At 45.9% G+C, this 26,196-nt stretch overlaps 1 protein-coding gene and 1 pseudogene across 1 annotated transcript in view; both read right to left on the reverse strand.

Moving 5' to 3' along the window:
- SYT10 (synaptotagmin 10) overlaps positions 1 to 9,897 on the reverse strand; it is a 37,142-nt gene extending 27,245 nt beyond the window's left edge. Inside the window, exon 1 of the mRNA XM_066634016.1 lies at positions 9,747 to 9,897. Coding sequence (XP_066490113.1) covers positions 9,747 to 9,897 — 151 coding nt within the window. The remainder of the gene's footprint in view (positions 1 to 9,746) is intronic.
- A 6,098-nt stretch (positions 9,898 to 15,995) lies between these two features.
- LOC136657789 (5S ribosomal RNA) lies at positions 15,996 to 16,114 on the reverse strand (annotated as a pseudogene).
- Between the last annotated feature and the right edge of the window lie 10,082 nt (positions 16,115 to 26,196).

The raw sequence follows: 26,196 nt of genomic DNA on the forward strand, positions 1-26,196 counted from the left end.
CTGGCTCCAGTTTTTGGGGGGAGGCTCTGTCTAGATGCCCCCAGGGTCCCCTCTTAAACTAGGAGGGTTTGATGGTTGCGTTCCCTGCTCGCGGGTCCTGTATAAACTGCAGATGGACAAACAGTGGTGGCTGCTCCTCTGTCTCCTTTATGACACCTGCCATCAGGTGGACTGCACAATTCTAGGCATGTCTACTCAGAGGTCGCATTGAGTTCAGTGGGACTTACTCCCAGGTAAATGGGTACAGGATTGCAGCCTGACAAACCTAATTCCTCTTCATTTTTCCCAGTCCCTGTTGGCATATTGCTCATGACCCTTAACGAAAACTATATACTGTACAATTAATCACCAATAGTTCATCATTTTCTGACATCCTGTCATTCTAATGCTCTTGATATTTTACATTTTGGGGTACATAACTTCTCCCTAATTGTGTCTTTTTATTGTTTTCTCAGCTGGAAGAAGAATTTTTTTCCTTTCTTTCTTGTTTTGGCTCAGAAATAATGAGTAATCACTTTGGGGCAGGTTGACTCCCCGCCCCCCTTCATGCACTGCTAAATGCATTTGAAAAGTACTGCTTACAATTCATTGTTCTTTTGTCAGGAATTGGTGGACCACTGCATGATGGTTTCAGCACAATGGCTCAAGCTGTGTATGGTAGGTTCCCCCCCCCCCAAGAAAAATCAGTAGGCCAATTTCAGCATATTTAGACAGTTGCTCAGAGTGCAACGGAGTAGCCAATGGAATACATCCTACGCAACCATTAGCTTTTGGAAGGCTAGGAGCTGTGTCAAGCTCTCTGTGCTGATGTCAAATCCCCTCATCTTACTTAACCCCATTACTACTTTGAACTCTTTTCCAGAAACTCTGTGGATTGGCTAGGATCCAGCAGCGCCGTGTACTCCATGCTGTCAGTTAGCAAGATGGGGCCTCCATATGAACAGTCAGTCGAACTTGGAATACCAAGGGGAAACGGCAAACAGTTTACGGCTGTTGCCTTCATCGGGTTGGCCACTGTTGGAAACAGGATGGATGCTGGACTAGGTGAGCCCTTGGTCTGATCCAGCAGGACCCTCTTGACCTTCGTACTTGATTTAAATCCAGCTACTCTGAAGGGTACTAATCAAGAAACAAAGGCTTCTCAAAATGTTGGTAAACTTCACATGTGCCACTGACTCAGGTCTGGTTTGTGTCAGTATTACACAACAGTCACAACAGTCTGTTGTAATGATGTGTGACTATTCACACCATAACGTGGATGTGGAATGGAATGAGCATCCAATTAAAAACAATCTGGGGTAGATGGAGGGCACCTGCATTTGAATACACATTTGTGTTTCCTGAACATGCTCCTATATCCTGTACCCTGAACGGAGATTATAACATCTCAGTGTAAAGATAATAGGGAATAGGGTTGGGGGAGCCAGCAAGAAGAAAGCACTGCATTAAATCATCTTGCAATTAACTTGAACCACTACCCCACCATACATTCTGGGAGTGCCAAAGCACTGGGAGCTATAAAAACTAAGATGCCATGAGGAAGATTATGTAAGCAGAAAGCAGGTATTTTGATTGATTTGGTACAATGTGTCCACTCATCATCTCCTGATGATAGTGGATAGTTGCTAAGAAACTGAGCTGTGAACTTGGATGTCCCTGTTCCAAACCTTGGCTCTGCCATTAACTCAGTAGGTGGCCTTTGTAATGGAAGATCAGAAGATCATCAGGTGGATGATGTGGTGTTGACAGCGATTCCCTGTTTTGACAGTTGTTTGACAGCTCTGGGAAGGGCAGGGCTGGCTCCACAGCTATAATCAATCAAGGCCAATGGAGACCTGGATAGACACCTGAGCTTCATTTGGCCTTGATGGGACTTTGAATGGACATGGATTGAAGGGATGGCTCACCTGAGCCTAATTTGGAGCTAACAAGGTAGCTCACAGCTGAGCTGAATTTGGACTTAACAAGGGGCTGCAGGATAAAAGGCAGCTTCAGAAGGAGCAAAGGGCTGGCCAAGCAGGACGCTGACCCAGCCGGAAGCTGGACACTGACCAAGAGGGCTACCTGACCCAGACTTACAGGAAGAGTGGACTGCCAGGACCCTGCTGGAGGAGACACACTGCTGGAGAGGAGAAACTCTACTGCAGAAGACTGGACTGTGCTTTGGAGACCAGATTGGACTTGGACTGGAGGTTTCAGACGTTACCCCTGGAGTTAAGTGGAGTTTTGGGGAGGGAAAGCCTCTGGACAAGAGGACTTGCAGGGAGTGTCTGTGTTTGTAGCAATAAATTCTTGTTATTTGCTATAGTTAAGGAGTTCTGTGTTCATTCCATTGCACACTGCAGCTGTTGTTCCTGGAAAAGGAGGATGTTTAGCCAAAAAGCAGGCATTAGAAGGGAGTTGGGATATTTGGCAGAACAGCCTTACACCACATCCTTGGTCTGACATCTGCAATGTTGGTAGAACAATACAGACCAACCTTACAGGAGTGTTGCAAGTACCAGTACAGCAAGGAAAGTGAAAAGCTTAGGACCCTCTGAAGTGCCACCCGTGTTTATTGATTATTCTTTTTATCCACCAGTATAATGATGAGACAGGTGACAGAGTGTGACATGGGGGAGGGGGGACATGAAACAGATTTGTCAAAGGGGCTTAAAGTAGAAAGGTTTTCAATATCATCTGTCAAAAACACCTAGGATTTCATAAAAGACCAACATGAGTTGATTGTTTAGCACAGTGGTTCCCAAACTGTGGCTCAGGACCTACTGGTGGGCGGCAACCTAATTTTTGGTGGATCACTTAGCACAGAGCAGAGCCTCCAATGAAAACACGGGTGATGGAAAGATCAGATCAATGATTTTCTCAAGCTCTGAGGTTATTCAAAAAATCAGATAGCCGCTAATTGCCGTGCAAATAGCTCAGCTCCTGCAACTGGCAAGCATGTGTAAATACAGGGAGATAAATGTTTGAACATCTTTTTTCTGGTTATTATTACTTATAAATAAATAAAAAAATATTTCTTCTAGAACTCCTTTTTCTTTTTTAAAGTCTCATTAACCTAGGTGGGGTCCTAATAAAGTGTTTTAAAAAGTGGGTCCCAGTGCTATAAAGTCTGGGAACCACTGGTTAAGCAGGTGTACTACAATGGACTGCAATGGACTCAAGGGATCTCCTTTGCATTGTATGAGAAAATCAAGTCTACTAACTGGACCCTTGCTAACCTCTACTAACCAGGCAAGGGGGTACCTTTTAAAATGGTGAATCTCTTATATTTAGCACAGGGAGACCAACACCAGGGAGACCCTGTTTACCCAGTCTGTATTTGACAAATCCTGTCAACTGTTACCCTGCACATGTCTGATCTCAGAAGCTAAGCAGGGTCAGGCCTGGTTAGTACTTGGATGGGAGACTGCCTGGGAATACCGGGTACTTAGGCTTACACCATAGTCTTTCAAGACTGAAGGTTGCCAACCATTTGAGGGTGTTTCTTTTTAGTTAGCCCTTTGGGATAGGGGACTATTTCTTTGTTTATGCTCTGTAAACTGCTTTGTAAGCTTCTTTTTTGGCTGAAAAGCAGTACAGGTGGGTACTCTTTATCTGTGGATTTGGGACCCATGGATTTGACTCCCCACAGGTCCCAAACTTATGGCTGAGGACCCACTGAGTCTCTGACATGTGGATTGCATCCAGGAGCCTTTCCATTTTTCAGAGAAAACTGGAAGTGCCCTTTAAACACCTTCAGGAGCCAAACACAGCATCCCCAGGTCTCAGAACACCCTCTGGAGCACTACTCTGGTCACATTCAGAGGTCTGGGTGCCCTGACTAGTGGATTTAATTATCTGTGGGTTTTGGCATCAATGGGGGTTCTGGAAATGGAACCCCTGCAGATGTCAAGGCACCCCCTATATAAATATTTGTTGTAGCAGCAGCAGCAGTAGTAGTAATAATAACTGGAGCCAGGCATAAAACTGAGGCTTGGGGAGATACACCCAGGATTAAGGAACAGAACTAATCCTGCAGTCATTTCACACAAAACCCTGCTGGATTTTCCTCCAAGCTCTCTTCATTTCATCAGACTAGTTGAAGGGTGGGTGGGGAAGAGTTTTTTTTGTTTTGTTCATTTTGCTGCTGTTGCTATTGTAAAACAACCAGGAGTTGGGAAACCCTTTTTGATCTACTGCAAACCACCCAGAGATCTAAATAGTAGAGCTAGATCTGCCTTCTTCCCCTTCCATCTGCCTCAGGCTAATTGGTGCCCAGTTGTCCTGAAAGGCCAACACCGTAAAGGCACTATGTAATCAGCAAGCCAGAAACATGCCCATGCGCTCTGCTTTTCAGGACAAGAAATGCGTGCGTGTACTTTGGTGTTCAAGACAACTCCGCCTGACTAAGCACTATAATTACTCCAGCTCTACACAGAACATATTAGTCAGGCGCTCTGAGGACACCTATTGCTGTCTCAGTGTCTTTGAATGTGTAAGTGCTTCTAAACATTGAGTTCTGCTCAGGATTTGTGTATTTTGGAATCATTATCTCATGTCAGCGAAGTGCTGAAATCTATTTAATTTTTTTTAATTAATGGGATTTGACTTTAATGCCTCAGAGCGTAAACATGGGTTGCAACGAGCATCTGACAGTTCTGTCCTGAAGCGGGATAAAATTATTGGGGTAGGGAAGACTTTGTGAAAGATACAACATTTTGCTCAAGAATCAGAAATCAATTTGTCATCAAAAACCACCCTCAGGGTCTAGCTTTGAAAACTTTCTCTCTGGACAGCATTGGATGGTGGACATGTAAACAGATGGAGGCAGATTTCGCACCAGCTAAATCGTAGTATTACCTGTGGATACAGAACTGTGCATCTTATGGGGGTGTTCCTGCTAAAATGACCCAAGTTATGAATTTCATTGCAAACGTAAGGTAAACATCAGAAACCACAAGCAACGTTCAATACCATTAAGCAATTGCTTGCACACTGGGGGACCCTCGACTATTTACTGAGATGAGAATGTTTGCAAATATCAATAATCTTGCTGAACTTTAGGATTGATTGCCATGCCCATGACTCCTTATTCAGAAATAAATGGTGTTAGTAAAAAGGGGTACTAGAAGTTTCCTGTTGCTCTACGATGGACAAACTCTGGCTCAAGAGTCACTTCTTTCTTTCTTTCTTTCTTTCTTTCTTTCTTTCTTTCTTTCTTTCTTTCTTTCTTTCTTTCTTTCTTTCTTTCTTTCTTTCACAGTTTTATACCACCCTTCCTCCAAGGAGCTCAGGATGGAGTACATGGGTCCTCCCCTACTTTGGTCCCCACAACAACCCCTTACAGCTGAGAGACAATGAATGGCCCAAGGTCACCTAGGAAGCTTCACAGCTGAGAGGGGATTTACATCTGGCTCTTCCAGGTCTAAGTCCAACTTCTGAACCACTACACCCTCCTGGACACTGCCAAGTCAAGTCAAGTGTGGTTCAAAGAGAGCACAGTGCAAGATGGAGATGCATTCCTATAAGACTATTTTCAGCCTTGAGTTTTAGAAGTAGCTTATCTCAGAATGCCAGATTCAAGCAAGTGGCAACAAGATAAGAGCATAAGAAAAACCCAGCTGGAACAGGCCAAAAGCCCATCTAGTCCAGCCTCCTGTATCTCACAGTGGCCCACCAGATGCCTCAGGGAACACACAAGCCAAGAAGAGACCTGCATCCTGGTGCCCTCCGTCGCACCTGGCACTCTGAGGTAGCCTACCTCTAAAATCAGGAGGTTGCACATACCCGTCACGGCTTGTAACCTGTGATGGACTTTCCCCCCAGAAATTTGTCCAATCCCCTTTTAAAGGCATCCAGGCCAGATGCCATCACCACATCCTGTAGCAAAAAGTTCCGCAGACTAATGACATGCTGGCTAAAGAAATACTTTCTTTCATCTCTCCTAACTCTCCCAATACTCAATTTTAGCGGATGTCCCCTGGTTCTGGTGTTATGTGAGAGGGAAAAGAACGTATTTCTATCCACTCTATCCATCCTCTGGATAATTATGTATGTCTCAAACATGACCCCCTCAGGCGCCTTTTTTCTACACTGAAAAGCCCCAAACATTGTAGCCTTTCCTCATAAGGGAGGTGCTCCAGCCCAGTAATCATTTTGGTAGCTCTCTTCTGCACCTTTTCTATCTCCACTGTGTACAGATAGTGTACAGGTAAGGGAAGTCCTTACTTAACATTGTGGAGAGGTTCTTGGAACCTCAAACTAACCAAAATGATGTATAACAAAACCACTTTTACCTGAGCTGCAAGTCAGTTTCAGCAGAGTGCTCACATTCTCCGTTCTCTGCTGATACTCAGGCAGCGCTCTGGCTAAGCCAGCCCCATGCTTTGGCCTTCCTGGTGATGCTTCTGTAGAACACTACTCTGTGTGCTGCAGGAGCACCTTTTATGACTGGTTTACAGCAGTCCCTGGCAGTGTAATGTGCATTCCACTATTGACTGGCCCCAATAGGATTAGGCCATCAGTGAAATAAATCAGAGGTGAATTTGATCAATAGACCATAAATTCCAAACCAACAGACAATGATGACCTAGGAGACCCAGGTACAGATCCCTGTGTAACCTTGAAGCTTATTTCATATGACTACCCTTGGGAGGGTCATATGACTACCCTTGGGCCATGGTAGAGATTCCTGGTAGGAATCCTGGTAGGGATTACAAGATAATGTATGTAAAACACCTATGTGTGAAAGGACTACACAAATGCAGAACGTTAGTTCTGATCCCCCCCCCCCCAGGACTTCAGCTTGATGAAAATGTTCTGGTTTTGCACCAGTTATTAGGTGTCTAGTCTCTGATCCCAAACTCTGATCCCAAACCTCCACTGCCTTGTGGCTACATCCAATTATGGAAAAGGCTTCAGGAGTCAACCTCGAGGCAAAATCCGGAGCCGGAGTCCCTGAGGCAGTTCATGGCTGAACAGTCACGTTCTGGCAACTCCTGCGATGCCGCTGGAACCAACCGCATTGGCCTCTGCCTTTCCATTGGACCACTTCAGTGACGTGGAGAGGGGGGATTTGCTGCATGGGTAACAGTCTATCCTCCATACCTACTTTACCCAGGCTTCACGCACTGGAGAGGACACTCTGTTCCAGAACCACCATTCAGAGCGTGACACCATAGTCTTCCAAGACTGAAGGATGCCAACAATAATAAGTTTGACATACTTGACAACAGGCAGGGAATCTGTAGCATCTTGCATAAAAGAGGGGAGTTGCTCTCCCATCCATCTAGTGGTACCTGCTATTGTCTTGATCACACTTTTGAGCATAAGATGTTTTGGTGGGGAGGAGATAATCTTCACCTATCCTTACAAGAACTCTGTGTGCTAGGCTGAGAGGGAGAATTCTACAGCTACAAGGGTGAAGAAGGTGGTTCTTCCACATCTGAACCCAATAGACCAAACCCTGCACCGGCTACCCTGAATATAATGGCAAAAGATGTTGCAGCAATATGTGGCATGGCTAACCAGAGATCACCTCTCGCCTCAGAGCCAGGTCAACATATATGATAGCTGAAACATTATCTTGGCTGCTGATATTTTTAGTAGACTGGATGTTGATCACATCCTATGACTGTATAAATTTCAGCATTGTTCCTCTTGATATAGTACTAGTTTGCATTTCTCGCAAACACATGCAAGAAATAGCACCTCCATGTTCAGAGGCAGTATACCTGTGAATATTAAACACTGAGGGACAAATAACAGGAAAGGAAATCCTGTTATTGTAATCCATCCATGCCTCACTTGTGTAAGTAATCCATCATGCCTCACTTGTGAGCTCCAAGGGGCATCTGGCTGGAAGCAAAATGCTGGGCTAGATGGCTCATGGTTTGATAAAACAACACCAGTCTTATATAACACTATTAAAAACCCTCCCTCCTCAAAGACAGGGACGAGGACAGAGATCCTTTCCCCATATCCATCCTTCTTCTTACAGCAGGGGTTCTTAACTTTTTATGATTTCCAACCCCCAACAGATTGTCCAATATGTTTCCATACCTCCTTCTCCAGACCTTTGAGGTCATCACCACCACCAGTCCTAATAGGTAAAAGGTGTCAGTAGCTTGGTTTTAGTTTATGGAGAGCCAGGAACAGAACACCTCAATCCATATTGATAATGGTGATAGTTAATAACAATTTTTTAAAAAATTGTTCCAAGATCAAGTCCCATAAACCCATCATTTTGTTCCCACTACCCCAAAGGGGTCTGGATAGCCGCCTGTTAAGAACCCCTGTCTTATCAGAACATTCTGTCCTTCTGCAGCAACAAGTAGTCAGAAACTCTTGCTTGCCACTTGTTGCTTTGCAAGAGGGATGCAAACCAAGTGTCCATTTCAGCTATTGTCAGGATGTCAGGACCAGAAGGCAAGGAGATCCAGGACTGCTGGTTTAGAAACAAAACCCATTCACATACATTCACATCTTTACCCGGCTGGAGCACCACATACAACACACAAAACAAAAAAAGACCATCCTCTTCATCCCTAGGCAACTGGAGTGGAATTCTCCTTTCCATTTTTTCCCTCTTGTATAGAAAGGAAAGCATTAAATGAAAAAGAAAAAGAAGAGTTCTTCTCTTTAAAAAATCACTGATGAGTCTCACTTATTAGCTAGGGATGGATGGATGGTTGGGAGGGCAAGGGAAGACCTTGGACCACTCAGGCATGCCTTGAATGCTGGAGTGCCTTTCCTGATCCCTTGCCCCAGGCGCATGCTGCTTGCTTGCCATGAAGATAGAGCACTTTCTTAACAGGAACAAACAGAGCCTGCATTTCAAGCAGGGCTCAAGACCCACCGCTTAGCCAGCCGTGCAGCCTGTGAAGCCATGAGCCAGAGTGCCCCTGAGGACATGCAGGCACCATGTTCTCTGTGACAGGGTCACCCACCACCCTCATCTGAGAGAGACCTGATGCTTACACACACACACACACACACACACACACACACACACACACACACTCCTCCCAGAGATTCAGCCAGCACAACTATCCTCATCTCCATGCCAGGGAAAGCTCAACCTGTTGCATCTCTCTCTCCCAGCCAGCTATTACCAAGCACAGCTAGAACTTTGGTCAGTGCAATAAAAAGATGCTCTCATTTTGGGGTACCAAGACTTGTGGACAGATTTGAATGAAACAGACCACTGAGCCATAGGATATCACAATTGCTGGAGGGTCAAAAAAAGGGGGGGGGTTGTGTTACAACCCCATCTTTTTTGACCCTCCAGCAAAATCTATCCCCCCCCAAACCATGTTTAGTGACTCCGAGGGAGCAACCGTGTCCTTCCCCTACCACTTTCCCACACTTTGAGTCCTCCCAGTTCACCCCAGGATCCTTGATGGCTCTCCCTCTGCCTGTCTCAGCCACCACAAACACACGGTGATGTTTCCAGGTCTGGGGTTCAAACATTGCTGGACAGGACACGTGTCTCCCGCAGAGCCCAAGAAGAGGGTCGCCTGGCTTCTTGAGAGAGAGAGAGAGAGAGAGGAGAAAAAGTTCCACTTTCCCCACCGCCCACTCAAACCTGCTGCCTCGCCTGCGATTAGCAGAGGGAGCCTCTTCCATTCCTCCGCCCCCCCCCCTTATAGTCCTCCCTCTCTTCTTGGGAAGTGAGGCAGAGCCCAGGATCAACAGGAGAAGGACTTCGGGGAGCACAACCAGACCCAGCAGAGAGAGAGAGGGGGGGGGAACTGCTACTCTACCTGTGCTGCTTATACCTTGGTTGGTGGTCTCCCGCGGGAAGATGCCCGAGCACTTCTCCAGCTCCACTTTGCCCCCCAGGCAGAGCTCGGAGATGATCTGCAGCGCCTTGTGGCACAAGCTGCCCATCCCGTCCTCCTTGTAGAAACTCATCTTCCCGGGCTGGTGTGCTTCCTCCTCCTCCTCTTCCTCTCCTCTCGCCTGCCTGGTCTAAGGCATCCTTGCTTTGCCGGGCACAGGGGGGTCTCACTCTCCACCCTCTTCTTCTTCCAGGATGGCCATCAGAGGTCCTGTCGAGAAGCGTCCACCAGACCAAGGACGAAGGGTCCTCCAGTCATCAGAGGCAAGGCGGGGAGAGGAGCGCCCCAGAGGGGAAGCGCGGCTGAAACTGACACAGGTGGCAGAAGAAGCCCAGATCCACGTCGGAAGGGAAGGATGGATAATCTGGGGGGCCCGGGGGGGGGAGAATGATGGTCTCTCGCACAGCCAACAACCACCCAAGCCAAGCCTCAGCAGCGGCAGCAACGCCTAATGGGCACCTGCGGCAAGCCCGCCCAGTGGGTGCAGGGGCGGGAGACAGGTGAGAGCTGCCCGCACGGTGCTGGGGCTCCAGTCCTGCCAAGTGAGCCCAGAAGGCTCCGCTGTCGCGGGAGGGGGGGGGGGACGGGGGAGGGAGGGAGGAGCAGCCGCGAGCAGAGGAGGGGGGTCTGGGCTGCGCGCAGCCAAGTCTCTGGTGGCCCCCCTGCGGAGGGCGAGAGCTTCTGCTCAGCCTCCAGTGGGTTGCAGCGTGGAAGGGTGCAGAGGGCAGGGGCGACCGGGGAGGAGGGCAGGGCAGGGCAGGGTGGGGGGCTCTGAGGGTCCGTTTCCTTCCAGTCTCCCTCGCAGTCGGCCTCCCCCCTCCCCCACTTTCTTATCTCGGACCCCCCAGTTGCCCCATGCAACTTAACTGATCAGGAAGGTGCCCCACATTCACACGTGACATCAACCCCCCACGAGTTGTAAGGGGGGCTGCAAAAGAAGGTTGAGACCGTTGCAGGGAGGAGAGCACGTGTAGAGCCTCCATGAACAGTGGCTGTATGGCCCTGACTATCAGGTGCAGTGGGGGTGAACTGCAGTGTAAGGCCACGACCCCTCCCCATGGAACCCTGAATGGCCCCTTACTCTCCACTCTTCCAGGTGTCAAGTTAAAACCTGTGCTTTCCCCCCTTCTTCTGTACTTTTGTGCCGCTGATTGGTGCTCAGATGCGGACGTGAGCTTTAGAGGTGACCTGTGGCATGATTGTGGTTCACCCCTTATTGTAGTATTAGCCATTGTTACAATTTTCTTCTGGTTTTGCCATGGGAATCTTTTAAAATAAACATCTGCACACTTTCCTTAAGATGAACAGTCAGAGCAAACATCTGTTTGGCTACTGTTGGAAACACAACACTGGACTCGAGGGATTTTGGTGATTAGTCAACAAGGCTTGTGGACCCACTGAATTTTTTCCTAATTGCAGAGCTGTTAAAATTGTAGGGCCTCTCTTGTCACTTTCGAATACCTGGGATTGTTCCTGGGCCACGTGAAGTCTTAAGTAGATGGTTCTCTGAACATGTGCAGAGTGATTTCCTTCACCATCATCTAATCACCAGCAGAACACTGACTGACATGATTAGGAGAAAGGTCAGGCAGTGTCACTTCCAAGCGAGTCTGGGCTCTGGCATCTTGTCTCCTTTCGAAGGAGATGTAGGTGCTGCAATGAACAGAACCAAGAGCTTTACTGGAGAAACCACATGGGTGTCTAGTCCAGCATCCTGCTTCTTACAGTGGCTACCTAGATGGCTTGAAGGCAACAGACCTTTCTTGCTCTGGCCCCCATGCACCAGGAGGTTCCATATGACACAAGACTTGATGCATCTGTCCAATCCCCATCCAAGCTAGTGAGCATCTCCATATATCATAATAATCTCATAAATGATGTGTGACTTTTTCCTGACCATCCTACATATGTATGAACATAGGAAGCTGCCTTGTACTGAGTCAGGTACTTGCTCCATTTAGTCCAGCATTGTCCACACTGGCTGGCAGCAGCTCTCAAGGGTTTCCTTCCTTCCTGCTTAACTGCAAATGCTAGGAATTCAATTGGGGAGCTTCTGCATGCAAAGCCACCAAACTACAGCTTTTCCTTGATGCCAGTCTCCTGCCAATCAGTTTCACTAAGTTAGTGTCATACTTTATTTATTGTGGTCATGGGCACAAAGAAGGTTGAAGACCCACCGCCAATCCCACCCCCCTCCTGGGACCTGATCCACCCAACCCCGCGCCACCTGCCCCGTTTCCTACATTGGGTCTTCACAACCCTGTAGCAGCCTGAGTAGGGCCAGCTTTTGGAACTGCAGGGCAAGACAGAGAGAAGTGGCTGTGCAGGATTCTATCAAGAACTCAGTTTTGATAAGGCAGCACCATTATTGGATTGGATTCAATAATTGCACAGGCTTTGAAAAGTTGTACAGGCTTGGAAAAGTTGCCACAACCCCCCAAATGAAGCTTCGCGACTCCATGGGGGTCCTGACCCACAGGTTGAAGAACCCTGCACTAGGTGACATTTGGGTGGTATTATTGTGTGAGAAGGAGCGAACCATCTATCTAGCCTAGTGATTTTCAACCTTTCCTGTCTACGGCACACTGACGAGGTACTAAAATTGTCAAGGCACACCATCAGTTTTTTGACAATTGATAAGGCACACCATGCTGTTGGTGGGGGGCTCACACCCCCCAATGGCCTTGCTAATAAATGATTCTCCTCCAAACTCCCACGGCACACCTGCAGACCATTTGCGGCACACCGGTGTGCCGCGGCACACCGGTGTGCCACCGCACAGTGGCTGAAAATGGCACAGTGGCTGAAAATGGCTGATCTAGAAAAGATGCATAATTTTAAATCCAAGGCAGCATCTTATTTTTTGTTCGTTTTTTGTTTTTCAGGGGCATTCCATTTTACTTGTTTTTCATTGGACACTTGCTTTACTGTGGCTAATCTATTTCATCCTGAAGGTTCAGGGCAAGCAGCCATCTCAATGGCAAAAATACATTTTGAGACAGAGCTGCACCTGCATTGAATGTCAGAGCCCAGTCATTGAAATTCAAACACGTCACTATACGTGCTCAGTGCACTTCTCTTCAGCACACTGACACAACACGGCATCGAAACAACTGGGTGAAAACTGGTCATTAGCCTTCTCCAGAAAATGGCAAGGAAATGATTCATAGATTCCTCTGCTAACACCTATGCAAAACGGGGTGTGGAATGGAAGTTCCAGCAGCTTTGCCTAACTGTGACCATCCTTCCGTCTGATGGGAGTTCTTGAGTGATTGTCCCACATCCCGTTGAATAAAAGACCCAAATGCTTGATGATTTTGAATGGACCTGAATGGTGTCCACTGTGGTTCATTTCATGGACCATCCCTCTGTTTTAAAATGACACAAAACAGCCCAGAATAATGCACGCGGTGAATCATAGCAGACTGCTCTAGGGGATTGGCACACCACTAGGGTCAACTGTCAGCCTCTTGTCTTTCCTGGTAATTCAGCACCCTTGCTGAAGAGGGGGGTGGTTGGGATTGAGCTGAAAGTATCCCCAGTAGCTGGGGAACAGTTGGTCATTTGGAGCACTGATTTGGCCCCACAAGAACAGCTGACATCAAAACCAGTACAAATGGCAAATCATGAAACAAGATTGAGTGGTGGCTTCTTGGCTTGGATGGTTGCTGCATTGCCTCCTGCTACCAGGGCGGTTTTGCTGATCTCTCTAAGGGGGTGAGTGGCCCAATCCCAGCTGCAGGTGATGAAGACGGTGATGCTGACTTCACCTTGCTGGCTTTTGGAGTCTTCTTGAGGCATTGCACTCCCTGGTACTAGAAATCCTAGAGCTGGCAGGAGGTTGAACATAAAAGCTTCCTTTAATGAAATGGGTCTTGTCTACTCAACTGGCAGCATCACCCCCCCCCCGCCAGTTGCTATTGGAAGGGATGGCATCTGGGGCAAGTCACCCATGGTGGATGCCACCCCTTGCTGCCTCTGTCAAGCCCCCCCCCCAACTCCATCCCATTTCACCCTCTCTTCCGTCCCATTCTACTTTCCCCATCGACCTACCTTCATTGGCAGGTGCTCCATTTTCCATTGCCATGTGCAGGGCCACTCCAGCCACTCTGATGGCGTTCCAGAAGTGTGTGGCTTCATCCACTTTCAGAAGGCTGTTTACAATGGCTGTAAAGTGTGCTCAACCTCTGGAACACTAGTTCTGGTGGCAGGGAGGGAGGTTAGGATTGCACCATTGTTCAAGGGTGATTCTTAGCCCTGCTACCTGAGGACATTTTAACTGGAGATGCCAGGGACTGAACAATGCATGTGCTCTGCTGTTGAACAAGGTTAGATTATCCATTGGCTCCCTTCCAATCCTATGAGTTTTTGAAATGTTGAATAAGTGCCTGTACTTTTCCAGCACTCATATGCAGTTACTTCAGTTTTTTGAAAAATTGCAATCTATTTGATAATTTTGATTTTCAGAATAGTTTCAAACCTGCCTTTGTAAGTTACTGAAAACATTTCGTTCAGTGCCAGAATCCAAGGGTCAAGGATGAGTGCCACCAAGCTTTTACCAATGCTTTCGAGGCCTTGTGCTGCCAGAATTTGCTTTCCAGTAGTGCAAAGCCCTTTCCAGCAGTGCTTCCCAAACTTTTAAGCATCAGGACCCACTTTTAAAAATGACAGTCTATCATGACCCACTAGGTAAAAAAAGAGATATGGAAAGAAATATTTTATTAATTAATAATAACAAATAAGTTATTAATTAACAATAATTGGGATCCTGTGCTCCCAAGGCTGCTAGAGACCCTACATATAGTATGTGTGTGTAGACATCTGCTAGACTCTCTCTAGAAATGGAGTTCAAGGAAGTTTCCATCAAACCTTTACAGTCATTCCAGGGTACCTAGAAGGCTGAACTGGAGAGTCAGATGTTCATTTAAGCCAGACAGAAGGCTGAAACTGGGCTCACACGTGATCTATGGTACATCAATTACTAGAGAAAATAGGAAAATCTGACCTAATAATTTGGGGGTATGAAGAGTATCTCATACCAGCTAACAAGTTTCTTCTGCAAACTGGGCAAGGGTGTGTGCAAAGTTTTTTAAAAATTAATTTCCAAAAACATTTTGTGACCCACCAAAAACAGCTTGCGACCCACTGGTGGATCCTGACCCACGGTTTAGGAAGCAACATGAATGCCAGGCCACTGTTGTGTGCATCCGGGCCACTGCTGCTTATGGCTAGAGGTGTGGTGTGTGCAGCAATGGCTTCCAACTCCATTGGTGCTGGTAAGTTGGTGGTGGGGAATGTGGTGGGAGTGCAGGGGGAGCTTTGGAGGGAGAGGGCTGGGGCGGTGAGGGGGAGCTGTATAGCTGGCTCAAATCCAAGGAGACTCACAGACCACCAGGAAGCTACGCAGAGATAAGCAGAAAATATTTCTGATCCTGAACACTTCCCCCACCTTAGGATGTGATGGGTGCTCCATCGGTGAATTTACATCATTGATAATGATGGAGGATAGGATAGGGTAGTCAATTTCAATTAAATATAAAACCTTTGCCCATAGGATATATATATATATATATATATATATATATATATATATATATATATATATATATATATATAGTACAGTAGTTCTGTGGGTTTTTTCCCTTTTTAAGATCATGCTCGGGGAACTCTGGAGCTGTTTGTACACCTTTGCAGAGCTGTGCGCCTTTGCAGAGATGAACAAACCACTTTACTTAAGGAGAAGTAAAGAAACAAAAAACTTCTTGAAAAATTGGAAACCAATTATTGATTTTTTGAAACAGAGAGAAGACAATGATTTGATGTATTATGGCTTTGAAGATGGGTTTTGAAGGATTAAATAGTGGTATAGACTACCATTTCTTAATGTTTGGACTTTATGTATCTAAATATAACTAGTACGAATTTTTTGGCTTCGCTCTTGCTACACCATTAGAATATTGTTTATGTATTTTTTTATGTATTTTATGTTTATTATAGTTAAATAAATAAATAAATAAATAAATAAATAAATAAATAAGGAATTCTGAACCTGTCTCCAGTATGGGTTTTACCCTGAGCCAGAAACAACCCGCACTTCCATCCTCCTCCTCTCCTTTCCTTTCAACTCCACTTAATGGTTGGCAACCTTCAGTCTCGAAAGATTATGGTATAAGCCTACAGCACCTGGTATTCCCAGGCGGTCTCCCATCCAAGTACTAACCAGGCCTGATCCTGCTTAGCTTCTGAGATCAGATGAGATCAGGCATGTGCAGGATAACAGTTGCTGCGACTCCACTTACTGATTGATTGATTGATTATTAAGGTCACAGACCAGCCCAAAATAAAATCAACACAATTATAACACAAGAAGTAAGAAGATTAATATCATAAACAGTTTAAAATCCAAATTTAAAGGGCCCTATCACCCGTACATCTCTACAACTGTATTACCTCTATTATGCTAGATTATGCTAAATATCCAAAAGGATTAACAAGCTCTATACAATAATCTGCTAATTAAATTATACTGTTACATATTGGATCATATCTCACACATATTGGATCATATCTCGCAACTATATCCAAACAATGTCCTTAGTCTGGATAAACTGATCCAAGATCTTTCACCATGGTTTTCCGAATGCTCATAGCGGCAGCAAAAAATTTTGCAACACAATACGTGACAGCCGAATTAGAATCAGAAAGCAGTTGATAAGCATGTTGTTGGCATGTGTGACCCGGGAAATGGCTCAGCAATGGAGAAATAAGAGTGGCACGAATGTCTCTGTAGAGCGTACACTGCAGCAGAAAATGCTTCGTGGTTTCAACTTGCTCCAGTCCACATGGGCAGAGCTGCTCCAAAAAGGGAATCTTTTTATAACGCCCCTCCAACACTGCTGAGGGCAGTGCACTAAAACGGGCCAGTGTGAAGGCCCTTCTATGTTTATGCACCTCCAGCTGGGTAAGATAAGGGGCTGCAACTGCAATATATCTGAGGCCTTCCTTTATAAAAAAATTCTGTGGCATTATTCAGGTCATTCTGCCTTTCTGGGTCCACTATACGCTGTTTGATGGTTTTCCTGGCCTGTTCAAAGCCCATGGATAATAAGATCAACAAGGAGAGGCCCAATATGGCTATTTTCGGATCAATTAACAAAGTCCACCTGGAATTGTGGACATCTTGCAAAATTAGTGGGGCAAGACCAACTGACTGATAATGTAGTCTAAGCCAGTATATAAGAATAGCAATCCACACCCTAGCCTAAATTTTAATCTGGCCAGTCTCCAGGCATAGCTTGACATTGGGGGTATCTCTGGGGACTCCCAAAGCTGCCCTCAGAAATTTGGATTGTATATACTCCAATGTCTTGATGTTGGGGAAAGGCCCCAGTTGTGAACCATATAATAATTGGGCTATAGCCTTTGCTTGGAATAATTTAAGAGCAGCTGGGAGATAATGACTTCCTTTCGTTCTTATGTACTGTGTGATTGTGTAAGAGCTTCTTTGGGCGTTTAGTGCTACATATTCGCCATGGGATTTTCTGGAGCCGCTTGAGTGGAAAACAACTCATAAATATTTAAAATGTAACACTTGCTCAATCTTATGTTGGTTAAACATCCATGGGCGAATCTTAGGTCTCTTACCAAAGGCCATAATCTTGGTTTTGCTGTAATTAATTTCCAGATGGTTCTCCACGCAATACGCTGTCAATTTCTGTAGTACTTTTCTAAGCCTGACTGGGGTCAGTCCACTTACTGGGCAACTGTGCTCTGGCAAGCTGCCAGGAGGGGAGAGGAAGGAAAAGGTGGTCTCTTTCCCTCCCCCCATCTCCAAAGCCTGACATGCCATAACATAGCTCAGTACACCAGTCCAGGCAAGCAGGCAACCAGTGAAGACCACACAAGATGTGCATTATATGTTCTTATATATCATGTTCTCTAAATGAATTTAGATGTCACATTCAGAGTCAACTGCAGCTTCTGAGCAATCTTTCAGGTCAGCCCCACATGATGCACATTGCTGTAGTTTAATTGGGAAGTTATTAGAGCATGTACCGCAAGGGGCCAATTTCATCCACAGAGGGGTAAACTTGCTGAAAGAATTTCTGGCAGGTTGAAGCCTGGATTCAAGAGCACTCCCACACAACAAACCTTCTTCTGGTGAGGCATAAACCTATCCAGCACAGGCGCTTTCACTAGTCCACCAGCATCAGAACTGGCTACAAGCACCTGTTTCTTGCTTCCTGGTTCAAGTTTCAAAGTATCCACTTGCTTACAGTCCATTACTGATCTCACTCTTTTATTCAGGGGCTAAACCAGGGGTGCTCAATAGGTGGATCGCGATCTACCAGTAGATCGCGAGGCAAAATGAGTAGATCGCGGAGTGCCGACCCCCCCTTCAGGTGCCTCTGGGAGGAAACACCGGGAGTAAGGCCCATTGTACTCAATGGGGCTTACTCCCAGGTAAGTGTGGCTAGGATTGCAGCCTCACAGCCTAATCCTAGGCATGTCTACTCAGGAGTAAGTCCTGTTATACTCAGTGGGGCTCAAGGTACACCAACATACATTGTACACATAAATGTTATATGTTATGATGGCGCGAACATTGTAAAAAAAACTCTGGTAGATCTCCGGGCCTTGCTGGGTTTCAAAGTAGCTCTCGAGTCAAAAAAGTGTGAGCACCCCTGGGCTAAACTATAACACCCAGATCAGATAACAAGAAGAAATAGAGCTGGGTGTCATAAACATCTTGACAAACGTTCACACCATCTCTGTCGTTGGTTTTGTAGAGTTGTTAGCCTAACTGGGAACAAGATAAATTCCTGATACATTCCATAAACAGAACTCTCAGTCTTCCCAGTACTGCCTCCCAAACAACTTCCCAGTACTGCCTTCTGAAAAGCAAGGTAAGATTGGAACCATTGTGATGCCTTGGATACCATTAATTGACCCCCAAAAATCCACAGGGTCACATTTTCTCCTTGTCTGTCAACTAATGGCCCAATCCTATCAGCCCACAGCACCTGTGCTGAGCTACTGGTGCAGGATCAAAATTGCTGGTGCAGACTCAAGCAGCCCCATTGCAGACCTGTGCCCTTACTCAGGGAAGAGGACAAATGTCCCCTTCCTTCAAGGAGACTTCTGGCAGCCTCTGCAGGGCCACTGGATGTAGCAGTAGTTCTTTTGGCACCTCTGCACCTGGTGGCACTGTGTCCCTTAGGACTGGTCTGTAAGACAATCAACTAGAGAGCCAGGATGGGGATGGTAATGTGGTGTGGGAGTTGGACTTAGCATCCTGGCTGACCTTGGGCCAGTCATTATCTCTCAGTCTCATCTACCTCACAGGGCTGTTGAGGGACAAAAGAATGAAAGGAAACCACCCTGAGCTCCTTGCAAGAAGGGTGGTATAAAAATGTGAAAAAATAAAATAAACTAAGGCAACTGAAGCCTGAGATCCAAACTGGTAAAAGGTCAGGGGGGAGCCATCTCTTCCTTAGCTACCTGCACTGCCAGGCAGGCCTGCATGCAGCCATCAAGCATAACACAGGGCTGCCTGCTCTCTCACAAACTGTCCTGATTGGTCTTAGACCTACGTAGCTGGATACATATCTAGCTGGTGTTAATCCACACATCCCCTCTCTTCAAAGCCCCTCCCTGGAGAATTGTGCTTCCCAGCTGCCAAAAATGCACTGTGGCAGGAAGCCCCACAGAAAGCCACAATCTCAGCTGTACAAAATAAGTGGGTCTCATAGTCTGAATTACAGACATGGAGAAAAGTACTGGAGAGCCCTTCCAAAATGGGTGGTGCCATCGGTTTGCACCTGCCAAGCCGTTTAGGCAGCTCCTCAGCCCAACTCTCAGGCATCCTGTGCACCCTAAAATCTGCGAATGAATTGAAATACTGTATCTGCCAGCCTTGGTCTGAAAGGCCAGTGCTGCCAAATAGCCCAAAAGAGTGCTTGGGGCAAGGCTGGACTGTGAGATGGACTCTCTGAGACTCCCAGAAATGGCATGATGTGTGATACTGGCCACACCTCTCCCAGTTGTGAGGTTTCTCCAAATGACTGAGACTCTGAAAGTAGGCGCATATAGCCCTGCCTGGTACTGGATGCTAATGACACCCAGATCCGTCCTTTCAGCTTTACTGATTCAAGGTTCCAGAGGTCGGCCAACGTCTGCTTAATGATGTCACTTTCTGCTTAACGATGTCACTTCCAGCCCTGAGCAGGCATGACGAATGCTATTTGGGCCACCCTATGAGATGAGTTTGCCACCCCTGCACTATACCATTCTGTAAACTGGGCAGGTGCTTGGCAACAAGTAGCACACTGATGCGCAGGCATTGCTGAATGGATTCTCTGAACCAGCCACATAACCATTTTGGATCTCCTGTTTTGGACCTTGGGTCACCTCATCACCACCACTTGGATACAGAGTGGCTGCATTGGTCCAGCCGTTGGAGAACAGAATGAAGCCCTTAGACTAGACACAAGGAAGAATTTCTTAACTCTGTTCAGCATTAGAACAGTCTGCCTCATAGAATTGTAGGCTCTCCCTCCATTAGAGGTTTTCAAGCAGAGCTGGGGCAGCCACCTCATCACCTGCACTGAGCAGGTCCTCTCTAACAATCTATTAGCCCAGTCCCAACCAATTTTCCAGCAATGCAGCCCAACAATGTTCCCTTACCTTAAAGAGGCCTCTGTGGTCGCTCCCCATTGCAGGATGCTGTGAGCACTCTGTTGCTGAAAAGTTAGTTAGGATTAGGCTGTAGGATCCTGTGATTTCTACCTTCCATTTTTTATTCTTGTCTTTTCTACCAGCTCCTTTGATCCTGCAAATGGCCTTTTGTTCATAATTTAAATCAATAATATTATGAGCTTATGTGTGCCCGTTTGCACCTTGGGCAATCTACATTCCCCATGCTAAATATCCAAAGCAGCTGCTATGTTGGCAGCCAGTTGGCATATTTTCATGGATTCTTGAATTGAATGTTTTAAAATGGGTCTGTCATTTAGGAGCCAAGATATTGCTCCGTGAGTCCTGACACATTAGAAAAACTCATTCCTATCCCAAGGGCAGGGCACAAACTATATAAAGGTGACCTTTATGAAAGCAAATCTAAAGTCTGACAATCGTGGGTGGGGGTGGGGGGGAGGAAGCCCAACAAATTTGATTTTTATTCTGAAAAAAGCAAACAAATACAAACAAGAAACTCGCCTTATGAACAACAAACCAATCAATCGGCTTTAAAAAATTTGGCATGTTTGCCAGTATGCAGGGCCTGCAACAACCAATTACGCAAAGGGAACGATAATAAATGAAATCAGAGACCTAGAAAATGTAAAAACCCCCGTGTTGTTTTCTCATCATACAGGTGGTAGGAGGACGGGTGGGCAAGGCTGAGAGGTAGTTGCTTCCTCTCACAGCTTGACAATGTGGTTCACAATTTTTTTCATTCTACCTGCAGATGTACCCAACTCATAGAATAGATTTTGGAGTCTTCCCAATCTCACTGTTGGGGAGTGGCTGCAGTTCTGTGGGAGATGACATGCTCTGTATGCAGACAGTCCCAGCTTCAATGCTTTTCATCTCCAGGTAGGGCTGGGAAAGAACCCTGCTTGCAACCCCCAAGAGCTGCTGGTAGCCTGGGCAAACAGTACATAGCTAGCGGGACCAATGGTCCAATTCCGTAGAAAGCAACTTCATCTGTTCCTACCGTTTGATTCAAGCGTTCCATCCCTTCAACAGCCCTCTTTCCGAGAACTTATACCAGGGGTGCCCAAACCCCAGCCCTGGGGCCACTTGCAGCCCTTGAGGCCTCTCAGTGTGGCCCTCAGGGAGCCCCCAGTCTCCAATGAGCCTCTGGCCCTCCGGAGGTTTGTTGGAGTCCACACTGGCCCGATGCAACTGCTCTCAGCGTGAGGGCGACTGTTTGACCTCTCACATGAGCTGTGGGATGAGGGCTCCCTCCACTGCTTGCTGTTCCACATCTGTGATGCAGTAGTGGCAGACAAGGAAAGGCCAGCCTTGCTTTGTGCAAGGCCTTTTATAGGCCTTGAGCTATTGCAAGACCTTCATTCATTCATATAAGTTCATCTTTAATATATTCATTTATGTAAACTTATGTAAATTTATTCAAATTTTAAATGTAAATTAATTCTTTTTTCCCCTGGCCCCCGACACAGTGTCAGAGAGACGATATGGCCGTCCTGCCAAAAACTTTGGACACCCCTGACTTATACCATCACTTCCTAGGATTTCTTTTCTCATAGAGAAGCGGACCAGGGAGTGGGAGGTGTAGGCTAAGAACTACGGCATCCTCCTTTTAAGTGGATCACTGATAGGTGATGTGGCCACTGATGCCCTTGTGTCCACTCGTAGCTGACTGACTGCTTCCTCCTCCTCTGCATGTGACTGCATGTTTACAAACATATAGCGACAGCCAGAATTATGGCGCAAGGCACTGCGAACATCACATACACAGAAGGAAAAGGGCCTTTGGTTGCCTGGACAATGTATTTTCTTGCCCTTGCATACACACACACTTCATACAGCAGGCTGGATAGCATTCATGGTGCCTGCTGAGGGGTGGAAATGACACCATTAAGCAGGACATGATGTCATTGAGCAGGTAATGGCCAGAAATAAGCACTTTGTTCTCACATAGGAACTCACTAGCTGAAAATGACAGAAAAGAAAATATGCAAATCTCAATCATATTTTCAAGATATGCGAGTGCGAATTATCACACAGGATGCCCTATCGACAGTGTTGCTTCTTCCAAGGGATCACTTTGCAGCTCAGCAGCTGAGAGGTGCTCTGTGGAGTGGCACCTCGGCAGAATTGGCACTGCTGATTACTGGGCTGTCCCAGTGCTTCAGCAGCAACTCCCTCTCCATCTCTCCCTCCCAGAGCCTCAACAGAAGCAACACTGCTGAAATGGCAGCACTAGGAGGTGGATAAAGAGCTTCCATGGGTCAGATCCAGCCAGCAGTCTTTATGTTTGACACCCATGGGCTAAACCATGCTGTACATCTGAACTGAGAGACTGCGCTTGTACAGGAATAAGGAATACACCTGATCTCCAACGTCAAGGCCATTTGTAAGTCACCAGACTACGCTCAGCAGTAGAATTCTTCTGAATACCAGTTGCAGGGGAGCAGTGGCAGGAAAGTGCCTTTCTTTCCTTATTGTTGGCTTCCCACAGGCAGCTAGTGATGGATTAGATGGGCTTGATCTCGCAGGGCTTTCATTGTATTCTTTTGTTATGTGGATTGGCCAGTTGTCTCAGTAGGGCAAGTAGAAATCTGTAGTATTGCACTGCTTGGTTAGCTTTGGGAGCCTGGTCCATTTTTGGCCTATTCTGTACTGTCAAACTATGTTGGGTGTTCTGTCATTTTGCCCGGTCAAGTTAATTTAGCTGGTCAGGTTGAAAGAATTATGCCCTGCAGTTGATAAATGAATTTTTGACTCACAGATTAAAAATACATCGCATACCGATTAAACAGAAAATGTCAATTTGGTTTTGTAAAGAGGTGGATAAGAGCAATAGTGAAAGAAGAAAAAAAAAGCAAACTTGATGTGATTATATACACAACAGTTCTGAGATTCATTTTATGTGGTGTTCTACCACTGTATACTTGTACATCAGTAAAACACCACACAGAAAGAATCCGTATGCATGATTGAATCAAATCACGTCAGGACAGTGGCGTTGCTAGGCTGAAGCACACAGGGAAGTGACACCAGTACAGGCCAAAATTTTAAAAATCTTGGTATTTTTGAAGAATACCATCATGTAATATATCCATCAATGTGTAATTTCATGCAGAATGCAATGAAACAAACCACGCTGAAATATCTCTATTCTATCAAAAGTTATAACAAAAACAAGCGGGGGCGGGGTAATCGAGCATCACCACCCCCACCACCTGGGGCATTGCCCTGCTCACTGCATAGGTCCATCATGGGGGTAATGCACTGGCCTCCCACACTGGGTGACAAACCCTAGTGATGCCACTGCATCCGGAAGATGTGTTTACAGTGTTTTCTCAAGACACATGTCTGCCTTAGTAATGTAGAAGTGGGAAAAGATGCAAATGAGGTAAGCCCCAATTCCACAATCAATTTTAGACATTTTCCAAGTTAAACAGAAATTCAGGATGAATGGACTTGCAGGGCAGAGTGAAACAGAAGAAAAATAAAGGAACAGATTCTTTGTAGAGTACTTGCCCGTATGTAAGCATGGTGCTTATGTTTGCCCAAGGCCACACTTTTTGAAACTCTTGCCCTTTGCTTAACTTGAAATCCAAGGATTTGGATGCTGGACAATGTTTGCTTTAATAATAATAATAATAATAATAATAATAATAATAATAATAATAATAATAATAATAATAATAATAATACAGGTATTTATATACCGCCTTTCTTGGTCTTTATTCAAGACTTTATTCAAGGCGGTTTACATAGGCAGGCTTTATTTAAATCCCTTATTAAATAGGGATTTTTACAATTTGAAAGAAGTTTCTTTCTTTCAAGAACCACTACATTCAGGTGTTTCATTCTGATCTAGCTTCACATTCTGGCCTCCATCCTCCCACGCTCAGAGCAGATGGAATAGCTCAGCTTCAGCTTGTCAGCTGCTTCAAGGTCGCACGGTGCCGGTGGCCTCAAACTGGCAACCTTGTGGATGTTATCTTCAGGCAGACGGAGACTCTACCCTCTAGACCAGATCTCCTGCCCTTTGCTTTGTGCTATATCTTTCTTCCATATCTTTTCCAGTGTGAGATGGTTGCCAATTAAAGAAAGCCTGCGTATAGCAGAAATATTGATGATTGCTCGTGATGGTTGCCTTCAGCGGGGACTTAAATGCTTCCATTTTGAACGTGCTTTATAAAAGGGCAATGCTGCACCATATTCTCTAAAGAACTCCTGTACTAAGCTTCTGTCCACTGCACCTGAAATAGAATTGACTAGTAATAATTGAACATAGTACTTTATTCCACGTACTAAACATGCTCTGGTGGGAGCCTGGCTACTCATTGAACATAGTTTTGTTAGCCATTTGTGACTCATAACAAAGGTGATCTATCAGCCCTAGCTTATCCTATGGGTATGCTGTTGCGGCAGCCTCTCTTCGGGTCTGTGGACCTCTGCAGCCAGTGCAAAGGCTGGAGCTGTGGCATCACAAAGGTTTGCGTCACCTGGTGCAGGAGTTTAGTGTGTCACCCTTATGATGGACCTCCTCCCATGCAATTGGCGGGGCAAAGCCCTCAGGTGGTGGGCATGGTGATGTAACATTGCCCCACACCTGCTGGTTTTCCTGGCTATAACTTTTGATAGAATAGAGATATTTCAACACAGTTTGTTTCATTGCATTCTGCATGAAATTACACACTGATTGAAACTATCATGATACCATAATAATATCATCATGATTGACATGATGGTTTTATTCAAAAATATCACAATTTCAAAAATTTTGGTAGGTGGTGGTGCCACTCCTCCTGCGTCACCCGGTGCAGCGACACCACTGGGCTGGAGGGCTATGCACCACCAACAGCAGCATGGAAACTGGCCACAGCAAGTTTCTTCCTGTAGTGGGGGTGGATCGGGATGGGACAGGGCATGACAGGGGTAGGATGGGGCACATCATGGCAGTACTGGTGTCCGCCACATCCTGATCCCCCATCCCAGGCCTGACGCACCCCTTGCTGTGCTTCAGATCTACACCAGCAGAAGGCTGAAAGTTCTGAAGATTTTCCTAGGGGATCAGGCAGTGGCCAGATAGATGAGTAAAGTTTTTCTTTACTTACCTCCCCTGGCCAGCCTGGTCCCTGCCAGCACAAAGGACACAGTTGTCAACACCTGCTGCCTTACATCCTGCACACTGGCATCAGATAGCATTTGGCTATAATAGGTGTATGGTTGCCAACGATTCAATATTTTAGAATTTATTTAATACATTTTTTTACTCCATCTCCCCCCCCCCCCCACACACACTGTGGGTATCCAAGGTGGCTTACATATAAAACCTAAATATCATCAACATAAAAACAATGCAGCAATAAAATGGGAAAAAACCAGAAGCAGAAGCACAAAATGTCATAAAAATATCAGCAACACATAAAAATATTATACAGAAGCATAAAAAATGACACAGCAGCCCAGAAAAAGAAAAAGCAGCAGCAAATAATAAAACAATAAAAGCTGGCCATCAAAGGTGGTAATAAAAGTAAGCATTAAACATTAATCCCTCCGAAAAGCAATGCAATATGAAAATCCCCACCAAGAACCTGCACTACAAAATCACCATCCAAAATAAATATGTGTTTAGCCCCTGCAGGAATGCTCCAAGGGAGTTCGTAAC

This window comes from Tiliqua scincoides, chromosome 7, assembly GCF_035046505.1.
Source record: "Tiliqua scincoides isolate rTilSci1 chromosome 7, rTilSci1.hap2, whole genome shotgun sequence".
In the NCBI taxonomy this organism is placed as follows: domain Eukaryota; kingdom Metazoa; phylum Chordata; class Lepidosauria; order Squamata; family Scincidae; genus Tiliqua; species Tiliqua scincoides.